This window comes from Crassostrea angulata, chromosome 3 (genome assembly GCF_025612915.1).
Source record: "Crassostrea angulata isolate pt1a10 chromosome 3, ASM2561291v2, whole genome shotgun sequence".
In the NCBI taxonomy this organism is placed as follows: Eukaryota; Metazoa; Mollusca; class Bivalvia; order Ostreida; family Ostreidae; genus Magallana; species Magallana angulata.
This window is the reverse complement of record NC_069113.1, coordinates 38,744,681-38,756,884: the sequence shown is the minus strand read 5'-3', so window position 1 is coordinate 38,756,884 and position 12,204 is coordinate 38,744,681. Positions and strand designations below refer to the sequence as shown.

Genomic DNA, 12,204 nt, shown 5'->3' with positions numbered 1-12,204 from the left:
GGTTCCATAAGTTTTTGTTTCAGTCCGTTTTTAAACGTAGTAGTAATCGTAGTTACTGTAGTTTGGCAGTTTCAATAGTGCATAGAACCATAACTGTGATCTTTTCTCACGTATACTCTATTCAACGATAACAAATCTAACGGGTTGTTGATAACAAATGAACTTTCTCTAAATAATATAATTATACAGCTTTATATCTAATATATTTTCAAATTGTCTTTCTTTTATACATATGTGTGATGTACTTGTCCATGTAGTACCGCACGGTACATATTCATAGCGCTAAGAATCCGTGGATCGGTACTTGATAATTTTTTATTTCATCATTATAGCAACTTGAGTTTAGAAATTATTTGTGTTCCAAGAAACTACTCAGTATTGCAATAATTGCTGTTTGATTGTTTAATGATCGTCATAAAAGAGAGAGAGAGAGAGAGAGAGAGAGAGAGAGAGAGAGAGAGAGAGAGAGAGAGAGAATACCAGTATTATTTAATATAATTACATTTTACTTTTAATTCAGTGTAATAAGTTAGATTTATAGTTTCCATTATATTGAACCCTTTTCCCTTAAATTGCGATAGAATATATGCAGTCAGGGTCCACGTGCTATCCCTATCAATCAAATCAGCCCGCGAGATAGACCACGTGCTCCTTCCATGATATGGAAAAAATGTCGTTCTATTGTTTTTTTAAGTCCGCAAAATAGAAAAAATGTTTAACAATGAAGTATTCAGTGTTTGAAATGTTAAGTTTCTGCATTTTTATACTGCATGCATGAGGGTTGGAATATTAAGTTGTAAAATCTCTCTCTCTCTCTCTCTCTCTCTCTCTCTCTCTCTCTCTCTCTCTCTCTCTTTCTCTCTCTATGTGTACTTTTGTGCAATCATTTTAGAATTATAAGAGTTCTATTTGTATGAATTTAATTCATTTATTTTAGATCCATGGTTTTAATAACGATTTCAACACAATGACTAAAAGTTTGTAAAGTTCACGATGTAATAAGATTTTTCGTTAAAATTTCGACGCTATTTCACATCAGTAAAGTTGTGTTTATTCTAAATGCTTGCAAAAAGTTACCGGTATTATCTCATTCATCTTTTTAATCAATCAGGTTTTTTTGGACATACATGTATGTGTACCCGGTAAATAATTTCTTATCGCAAGTTAATACTTTGTGAAATTCCCGCATTTATAGAGTTGCTGAATTGTTCCCCGGATCCACGCGCCGATAGTCTTACGTGTAGTTGTTTGTGTACATATCTACAGACAATTTTTTTGTTTGTTAGAGATTAGGAAAAATCATTGAACTAACAAAGTAGAAGTAAGATGATATATTCAGACCATACACACGACGGGTTGTGATGAGTTACCAAACAGGTGTTCGCGGAAAGGTGTGAATAACGGCATCTCGAGTACACCTGTTCAGACGTCCAAATATACACACAGTTAGTTGTAAATTCCAATGACACCTAACGAGACAGACAATAACACCTGTTGTGTATAGAACCCAAGATGAAAGACAATGCTGTGTATCTGATCAGCTTCCGTACATCGCACGAGTGAGATTTTTTCATGTGAAATCACGAGGCCATTACGAACTATACGGAAATAAAGTTGAAAATTATTTTATGAACTGCGGGTATATTTTTGATACATGTACAATGCTTGAATAGAATTTAACAAGAGTTTGTACATGCATTTATCTATAATCTATAATATAAAAGTGATTTTTTGTTTATTTATTGCTACATAAATAGCTGAAGTCCAAATTATTCGAGTCACCGGTAATATGGGGTTGTTATTTACTATAGCACATCAACAGCACATGTTTTTAGAAAAACATGGTCTGAAATGTTTTCATTTCTCATTTTTAATTGGTTTAAAGTAAGGCAGTAAATTAATTAATAAATCAGAAAGTGTTTACAGATAACAGAAATAAGACGTTTAAGCTCCCGACATTTTAATAGGATCGTCAGTTACAACATCACGTGTGTTAAGAAAAAAAACAAGATGAATTAAATTGATTTGAATTTAAATATTTTTGGTGAATTTATTTCAATTTATTTAAGAACAAATGAATTAAAAGGTACCCATTTACGTCGAGTTTTCAGATCACAAAAAATTAACTTCACGTTGACAGCCTCGACAACTTTCTGGGTCCGTGCAACATAAGTCGACATTTTTTTTTTTTTAAATATGAAAAGGATGTACATGTTTCAACCCTTGTTTAGCCATAATTTCTTTATTTCTAAACATACGCTATATCTATCAACGTCTCAGGTAACGATATCCACGGAGTAACACAGTGGCCACGGAGTTACACAGGCGGCCACGGTGCGACACGGTGCTTTTTCTTGAATTTTCCAATACACATACACGGTGTCACACCGTGTGCACGGTGCGACACAGACCGTTTTCCACCGTGTTTTTTACACGGTGGGTGTCGGGATACTCGTGAGCTGTACTGTAGGTAGACCATAGTCTGAAGTTGTGCGTATTGTTTTTGTTTGACGCCATTGGTGCCGTTCTTAAGAGCTCACTATGGCTCGAAAATTGGGTACGAATTTTGTTCCCCTTCTTTGCACACGATTTTCAGAGATGGCTCGATAGATTTTCTTGAAATTTTTAGGAGGGATAGAAATAAATTATATCTCAAGTATCCAATTTTTAATTTTTCAAAGTTTATTTCTTGTCGTCCGTTTCCTGTCCCGCGACAAAAAGGTTGTGACATTGAGATCTCAAAAATGATAAGGACTTGAGCATTCAGACTTTGTAGGATTATAGAACTATAGTAACTGTTGTAGATGTCTTAAAATTATTTTGTTTTGTTCGTCATAACTTTCGGTCGTCACCGGAAGCACTTCAAATTTTTTTTTAATTTTGCATTTAATTTTTTTCATATAGAGTTGAAATATAAGTAATAATTCTTACATATGTCATGTATCCGAAATTAAATAAAAACAAAAAAATTCTACTTCCGGTGAGATATCTCAAATATCTCAGAAAGCGTTTATTAAATAAATTTTTTACACACGAAATCTCAGAAAGTAAAGTGATCAATACACGAAACTTATATAGATAATAGACATTCAATAGAAAATGCGTGTAATCGCTTTCATTTTGTTAACCGTCACTTCCGGTCCTTACCGGAAGGGTTAAAACAAATCAAGCTGTTTGAAAGTTTAACTGTTTTTCTTTGAACGTTTTAGTTCAATTAATAAACAATAAAGTATAAGTGTCTAATGTTCAAGAAATACTAAGTTTTTATTTTCGCTGAGCATTTCCGTTTGTCCGTTTCCTGTGAAGAGACATAAAAACAATGACTCCACGAGATCTCAAAAACAGTGATGACTTGAACAACCAAACTTTGTGGGATGATAGCCCTAAGTATGTATCCATGTTTACATTATTTTGTTTGAATCGTCGTTACTTCCGGTCGTCACTGGAAGCACTTAAAATATTTTTTTTCCTTATTTTTTTTTTTTACATGGAATAAATACCGGTATATCATTACACGATCTTATATATGTTAAATAAGCAACCATATTCTTGAAATCTTATATGTGTTAAATAAGCAAACATATTCTACTTCCGGTGAGTTATATCAAATATCTTAGGTACAAATCCTTTTTACAAATTTGATACCCGCGAGATTTTAGTCACTGTAAGTGATAGAGACACGAACATTTATGAATGTTAGACAATTGATAGAAAAATTGTTTAACAGGTTTTTTTTGTCAACCGTTACTTCCGGTACTCACGAGAAGAGTTCATACAATTCATGTTTTTATCAAGTTTAACTGGTTGTCTTTGGTGTTTCATCTAGGATAATAAACAGTGATGTACACTAGGCAAATGTATAAAGAAAAACTTTCATTAATCATTTCCGTTCGTCCGTTTCCTGTCTTAAGACAAAAAACATAGTTTCACCAAGATCTCAGATTTGGCAGAGATTATCGATATTTCATTGAATCACATAAAACAAAATCGGACGGAAGACCTACTCGTTACTCGTAACGAGATCTAGTTATTAGAATTATTACACAGCATATTCCTATGAAATTAAATCCGAAGAGGAAACAAATGTTTGAAGTGCTATATGTTATCTTACCCGTGAGTCGTTAAATGTTCTGTTATTAGAATCCAACAAGTACCAATGACCGAAACGATAGTGCCACAATGAGCAGTCTGTGAAAAAAATGGTTCACTTCATTATGCGTACATATGTATGCATGATATACAAACTGATAACAGTTATCTTTATAAACAGCTGATGGGTGGTTGGATTTTCACTGAAAGTCTAGTTTACTCTGCGTTATAAAAATGTATAAAAATTTAATATTAAATGACACAAGATATACAATTTAGATACTTACCAGATGTAGTTGTAGTTTCAAAGTCAACTACTGTTGTCAAGTCAGTCGCGACATTAGCTGTTAATGTAATTGACATCGACTAAGCTTCAGTCATTTAAATGAATTAAATTATTAGTGAAATATTAAATTGATCTAGTGAATTTTAATATATCAATGACCCCCTCCCCCGTGCAATAAAATTTTTCTCTACGATTATATATTTATATAAGAAGAAATAAATTGGGCGCACATGATATTTAGTTTGCAGAAATCATCCACACAAATCAATTGGGATTTAAGGTGGAATGCTACACCAAAATTTTATTTTTTGGCTCGTTAGAGTATCATTTCTGAAGCAAGATTGCGTTGTTCAAAGAAGGATATATGCCCTTAATTTTTTATGGGAATTTTAATGTATTTTTAACGAAAAGGTAGAAAATCTATTTTGGTTGCAAGTAACGCACTCTAGGGTTTAAAATTTAATGTGAATAAATGCATAAATTAAATATCTAATCAACCATGACCAGTAATGTCAACAAGATTTTTAAAATTTTTTAATAAAAAATTATTAATGTAATTTGCATTTCAAACATATTTCTTCCCATTCCACGTCCAACAGAAACCAAATATAGGTTATAATTCGAAAAATGTGCAAAACTAATCGATGAAATTTTCACTCTCCCTGTGCGCTGAGATTCCTGTCGAAGATATATCTTAAACGCAACTTCTTTTACATTCATGTTATATAAAGCTTTTAGGAAATAAGCTGACAAAAAATATTTACGAGATGATGACTGCGAAGTTTCAGTGCTAATTACTGTTGTCGGCAGATCGGCTGTCTCAGTGGCTGTATTTGGTTCATCTTCTATAAAACATATATAAATGAAGAAAAACTGTTTGATAAAAATAATACTTGTACAATAACGTATTAATCTAACAATGTTATTTTCATTGAAAGGAATACGAATAATAACTAAATAAAAACTATCGAATAATAACAAATATTTCCAAAATCAGAGAAATTACTGCTGCTCTGACAAAATGAGTTCCTGTATACTACTTTAAATTTCTATTCTGGATTTCGATGAAAAAATGACCTTTAAAGAGAAACATTATTGTTATTGTTACAGTCTGTGAAGAAAATGGTTCACTTCATTATGCGTACATAGGTATGCATGATATACAAACTGATAACAGTTATCTTTATAAACAGCTGATGGGTGGTTGGATTTTCACTGAAAGTCTAGTTTACTCTGCGTTATAAAAATGTATGAAAATATAATATTAAATGACACAAGATATACAATTTAGAAACTTACCAGATGTAGTTGTAGTTTCAAAGTCAACTACTGTTGTCAAGTCAGTCGCGACATTAGCTGTTAATGTAATTGACATCGACTAAGCTTCAGTCATTTAAATGAATTAAATTATTAGTGAAATAATAAATTGATCTAGTGAATTTTAATATATCAATGACCCCCTCCCCCGTGCAATAAAATTTTTCTCTACGATTATATATTTATTTAAGAAGAAATAAATTGGGCGCACATGATATTTAGTTTGCAGAAATCATCCACACAAATCAATTGGGATTTAAGGTGGAATGCTACACCAAAATTTTATTTTTTGGCTCGTTAGAGTATCATTTCTGAAGCAAGATTGCGTTGTTCAAAGAAGGATATATGCCCTTAATTTTTTATGGGAATTTTAATGTATTTTTAACGAAAAGGTAGAAAATCTATTTTGGTTGCAAGTAACGCACTCTAGGGTTTAAAATTTAATGTGAAAAAATGCATAAATTAAATATCTAATCAACCATGACCAGTAATGTCAACAAGATTTTTTAAATTTTTTAATAAAAAATTATTTATGTAATTTGCATTTCAAACATATTTCTTCCCATTCCACGTCCAACAGAAACCAAATATAGGTTATAATTCAAAAAATGTGCAAAACTAATCGATGAAATTTTCACTCTCCCTGTGCGCTGAGATTCCTGTCGAATATATATCTTAAACGCAACTTCTTTTACATTCATGTTATATAAAGCTTTTGGGAAATAAGCTGACAAAAATATTTACGAGATGATGACTGCGAAGTTTCAGTGCTAATTACTGTTGTCGGCAGATCGGCTGTCTCAGTGGCTGTATTTGGTTCATCTTCTATAAAACATATATCAATGAAGAAAAACTGTTTGATGAAAATAATACTTGTACAATAACGTATTAATCTAACAATGTTATTTTCATTGAAAGGGATACGAATAATAACTAAATAAAAACTATAGAATAATAACAAATATTTCCAAAATCAGAGAAATTACTGCCGCTCTGACAAAATGAGTTCCTGTATACTACTTTAAATTTCTTATTCTGGATTTTGATGAAAAAATGACCTTTAAAGAGAAACATTATTGTTATTGTTACAGTCTGTGAAAAAAATGGTTCACTTCATTATGCGTACATATGTATGCATGATATACAAACTGATAACAGTTATCTTTATAAACAGCTGATGGGTGGTTGGATTTTCACTGAAAGTCTAGTTTACTCTGCGTTATAAAAATGCATGAAAATATAATATTAAATGACACAAGATATACAATTTAGATACTTACCAGATGTAGTTGTAGTTTCAAAGTCAACTACTGTTGTCAAGTCAGTCGCGACATTAGCTGTTAATGTAATTGACATCGACTAAGCTTCAGTCATTTAAATGAATTAAATTATTAGTGAAATAATAAATTGATTTAGTGAATTTTAATATATCAATGACCCCCTCCCCCGTGCAATAAAATTTTTCTGTACGATTATATATTTATATAAGAAGAAATAAATTGGGTGCACATGATATTTAGTTTGCAGAAATCATCGACACAAATCAATTGGGATTTAAGGTGGAATGCTACACCAAAATTTTATTTTTTGGCTCGTTAGAGTATCATTTCTGAAGCAAGATTGCGTTGTTCAAAGAAGGATATATGCCCTTAATTTTTAATGGGAATTTTAATGTATTTTTAACGAAAAGGTAGAAAATCTATTTTGGTTGCAAGTAACGCACTCTAGGGTTTAAAATTTAATGTGAATAAATGCATAAATTAAATATCTAATCAACCATGACCAGTAATGTCAACAAGATTTTTTAAATTTTTTAATAAAAAATTATTTATGTAATTTGCATTTCAAACATATTTCTTCCCATTCCACGTCCAACAGAAACCAAATATAGGTTATAATTCGAAAAATGTGCATAACTAATCGATGAAATTTTCACTCTCCCTGTGCGCTGAGATTCCTGTCGAATATATATCTTAAACGCAACTTCTTTTACATTCATGTTATATAAAGCTTTTGGGAAATAAGCTGACAAAAAATATTTACGAGATGATGACTGCGAAGTTTCAGTGCTAATTACTGTTGTCGGCAGATCGGCTGTCTCAGTGGCTGTATTTGGTTCATCTTCTATAAAACATATATAAATGAAGAAAAACTGTTTGATAAAAATAATACTTGTACAATAACGTATTAATCTAACAATGTTATTTTCATTGAAAGGAATAGGAATAATAACTAAATAAAAACTATAAATAATAACAAATATTTCCAAAATCAGAGAAATTACTGCCGCTCTATCAAAGTGAGTTCCTGTATACTACTTTAAATTTCTTATTCTGGATTTTGATGAAAAAATGACCTTTAAAGAGAAACATTATTGTTATTTTTACAGTCTGTGAAAAAAATGGTTCACTTCATTATGCGTACATATGTATGCATGATATACAAACTGATAACAGTTATCTTTATAAACAGCTGATGGGTGGTTGGATTTTCACTGAAAGTCTAGTTTACTCTGCGTTATAAAAATGCATGAAAATATAATATTAAATGACACAAGATATACAATTTAGATACTTACCAGATGTAGTTGTAGTTTCAAAGTCAACTACTGTTGTCAAGTCAGTCGCGACATTAGCTGTTAATGTAATTGACATCGACTAAGCTTCAGTCATTTAAATGAATTAAATTATTAGTGAAATAATAAATTGATTTAGTGAATTTTAATATATCAATGGGGGTCCCCCGTGCAATAAAATTTTTCTCTACGATTATATATTTATATAAGAAGAAATAAATTGGGCGCACATGATATTTAGTTTGCAGAAATCATCGACACAAATCAATTGGGATTTAAGGTGGAATGCTACACCAAAATTTTATTTTTTGGCTCGTTAGAGTATCATTTCTGAAGCAAGATTGCGTTGTTCAAAGAAGGATATATGCCCTTAATTTTTAATGGGAATTTTAATGTATTTTTAAGGAAAAGGTAGAAAATCTATTTTGGTTGCAAATAACGCACTCTAGGGTTTAAAATTTAATGTGAATAAATGCATAAATTAAATATCTAATCAACCATGACCAGTAATGTCAACAAGATTTTTTAAATTTTTTAATAAAAAATTATTTATGTAATTTGCATTTCAAACATATTTCTTCCCATTCCACGTCCAACAGAAACCAAATATAGGTTATAATTCGAAAAATGTGCATAACTAATCGATGAAATTTTCACTCTCCCTGTGCGCTGAGATTCCTGTCGAATATATATCTTAAACGCAACTTCTTTTACATTCATGTTATATAAAGCTTTTGGGAAATAAGCTGACAAAAAATATTTACGAGATGATGACTGCGAAGTTTCAGTGCTAATTACTGTTGTCGGCAGATCGGCTGTCTCAGTGGCTGTATTTGGTTCATCTTCTATAAAACATATATAAATGAAGAAAAACTGTTTGATAAAAATAATACTTGTACAATAACGTATTAATCTAACAATGTTATTTTCATTGAAAGGAATAGGAATAATAACTAAATAAAAACTATAAATAATAACAAATATTTCCAAAATCAGAGAAATTACTGCCGCTCTATCAAAGTGAGTTCCTGTATACTACTTTAAATTTCTTATTCTGGATTTTGATGAAAAAATGACCTTTAAAGAGAAACATTATTGTTATTTTTACAGTCTGTGAAAAAAATGGTTCACTTCATTATGCGTACATATGTATGCATGATATACAAACTGATAACAGTTATCTTTATAAACAGCTGATGGGTGGTTGGATTTTCACTGAAAGTCTAGTTTACTCTGCGTTATAAAAATGCATGAAAATGTAATATTAAATGACACAAGATATACAATTTAGATACTTACCAGATGTAGTTGTAGTTTCAAAGTTAACTACTGTTGTCAAGTCAGTCGCGACATTAGCTGTTAATGTAATTGACATCGACTAAGCTTCAGTCATTTAAATGAATTAAATTATTAGTGAAATAATAAATTGATTTAGTGAATTTTAATATATCAATGGGGGTCCCCCGTGCAATAAAATTTTTCTCTACGATTATATATTTATATAAGAAGAAATAAATTGGGCGCACATGATATTTAGTTTGCAGAAATCATCGACACAAATCAATTGGGATTTAAGGTGGAATGCTACACCAAAATTTTATTTTTTGGCTCGTTAGAGTATCATTTCTGAAGCAAGATTGCGTTGTTCAAAGAAGGATATATGCCCTTAATTTTTAATGGGAATTTTAATGTATTTTTAAGGAAAAGGTAGAAAATCTATTTTGGTTGCAAATAACGCACTCTAGGGTTTAAAATTTAATGTGAATAAATGCATAAATTAAATATCTAATCAACCATGACCAGTAATGTCAACAAGATTTTTTAAATTTTTTAATAAAAAATTATTTATGTAATTTGCATTTCAAACATATTTCTTCCCATTCCACGTCCAACAGAAACCAAATATAGGTTATAATTCGAAAAATGTGCATAACTAATCGATGAAATTTTCACTCTCCCTGTGCGCTGAGATTCCTGTCGAATATATATCTTAAACGCAACTTCTTTTACATTCATGTTATATAAAGCTTTTGGGAAATAAGCTGACAAAAAATATTTACGAGATGATGACTGCGAAGTTTCAGTGCTAATTACTGTTGTCGGCAGATCGGCTGTCTCAGTGGCTGTATTTGGTTCATCTTCTATAAAACATATATAAATGAAGAAAAACTGTTTGATAAAAATAATACTTGTACAATAACGTATTAATCTAACAATGTTATTTTCATTGAAAGGAATAGGAATAATAACTAAATAAAAACTATAGAATAATAACAAATATTTCCAAAATCAGAGAAATTACTGCCGCTCTATCAAAATGAGTTCCTGTATACTACTTTAAATTTCTTATTCTGAATTTTGATGAAAAAATGACCTTTAAAGAGAAACATTATTGTGCACTATTTATCATTCACAATTATGAGATCTTTATTTTTTGCATTTAAATTTAATCAAATTTAAAGCAAATTATATAACCATGAATATAACGTGAAGAATGACAAATGTTGACTGTTAAGATTCAGCGCTAATTACGGTTGTCTGCCGATTACTGTATGTGAAGTGATACGTATATGAAATAATCGTCTCCTTATTCTAAAAATCAAATAGACAGAACATTGCAACAACATTTCTGCATTGACAAAAGGAGGACCCGGTCATTATGGAAATTTAACAGTATTATACATCGGATTGAGTAGGTAGAACTTTGACTCAATCAATTTTACAGTTCAATACAACTTGATATATCTTAGCAAAGCTGCCATCTCAATAGAAGAATGACTATTCCCCTCTCCGATAAACACATAAAATTGAAGAAATAATATTTTTCTTCCGCTTAATTAAAGCGGATTTAGGAAACTTAACAACATACGGAAATGCTATTTTATTCAACGAAGCCAATTTACTCATCTCCCCCAAAGAACCTAAAAACTTACAAAAACCATAAACATCCTTTTTACAATGGAGAAAATGACCGAAATGTTTTTACCAGTTTTCCTCTCATAGTACAGCCAACCTACGGAAGTGTGTGGTCCTGCGTTTGATTGGTCATCCATGTGGACAGACAGAAGTTGACATTGACGTGTGTCCATGTTGAACATCACAGATTTACACTCACCCCAAGCTGTACATCGAGATGCACAGTCTAAACGACTACGGCAATTTGACGTAAAAATTACATTAATTGCGTAAGTTGCTCTGTTGTCGTAGGACGAATTTCTTAACATGAAATTAGAAATGAATTCTCCTTGTACCGATAAAATCATCATAAAAGCAAGATATGCGTTGCTTTCCATTTTAACATTCGCCATTGACATTTTTGTATTTAGTTTGCGTCTAGTTTTTCTAATTTCAAAATTATTTAAACCAATTATTTTCTAAGCATGCAAAGCGATTGGTCTGGTGGATCATACGTTAATCAATACTGTTTTTTTTTTCGCGACTTTTTAAATCGATTCTCTGTCAAACACTGAAATCTAATATCTTCGGATCTAAAGGCAAGTTACGGCGGTTACATTCGCCACCCCCTTTGGAAATGCAAAAATGAAAGACAGAAAATAAAGAATCAAAGTACTGATAGTACTGTTAGACGGTGGCGCCGTTTGAAAGTGGCATATTACATGTATGATATTTAGTAATTATGGTTGTCGAAAATCCAAAGCCACTATCCCATACATGTACTAATACTTAACGCTTACTCCCACAACTGGTCGTGAGTTTTCTACATGAATAATTCTGTGGAAATTGTAGTTGTGATCACAATCCACACTTTACAAATGTTGTCGTCTCTCTTTATCGTCATCTTTTGAGGAAAACCCATAGATTTATCACAGTAGCCTTTGTAGGATAGAAGTTTGTATCTTTATGTTTGTATCTATATCAGTTGACATTAAAACTCCGTTTTAGGTAATACATGTACTACATGTTTGTATTTTGATTG

At 31.1% G+C, this 12,204-nt stretch overlaps 1 protein-coding gene across 2 annotated transcripts in view; it reads right to left on the bottom strand.

The window, feature by feature from the left end:
* The window catches only part of LOC128176393 (uncharacterized), a 34,165-nt gene extending 22,324 nt beyond the window's left edge, over positions 1 to 11,841 (bottom strand). Inside the window, exons 1-12 of one of the 2 annotated variants that reach the window (XM_052842694.1) lie at positions 11,254 to 11,841; positions 10,328 to 10,408; positions 9,567 to 9,623; positions 9,032 to 9,112; positions 8,271 to 8,327; positions 7,736 to 7,816; positions 6,973 to 7,029; positions 6,437 to 6,517; positions 5,675 to 5,731; positions 5,140 to 5,220; positions 4,377 to 4,433; positions 4,112 to 4,188 (exon numbers count right to left, since the gene is read on the bottom strand). In XM_052842694.1, the coding sequence (XP_052698654.1) occupies positions 4,112 to 4,188; positions 4,377 to 4,433; positions 5,140 to 5,220; positions 5,675 to 5,731; positions 6,437 to 6,517; positions 6,973 to 7,029; positions 7,736 to 7,816; positions 8,271 to 8,327; positions 9,032 to 9,112; positions 9,567 to 9,623; positions 10,328 to 10,408; positions 11,254 to 11,581 (1,095 nt within the window). In that variant the 5' untranslated portion in view covers positions 11,582 to 11,841. The remainder of the gene's footprint in view (positions 1 to 4,111; positions 4,189 to 4,376; positions 4,434 to 5,139; positions 5,221 to 5,674; positions 5,732 to 6,436; positions 6,518 to 6,972; positions 7,030 to 7,735; positions 7,817 to 8,270; positions 8,328 to 9,031; positions 9,113 to 9,566; positions 9,624 to 10,327; positions 10,409 to 11,253) is intronic. The other variant, XM_052842693.1, reaches the window with a different exon arrangement.
* Positions 11,842 to 12,204: the final 363 nt, after the last annotated feature.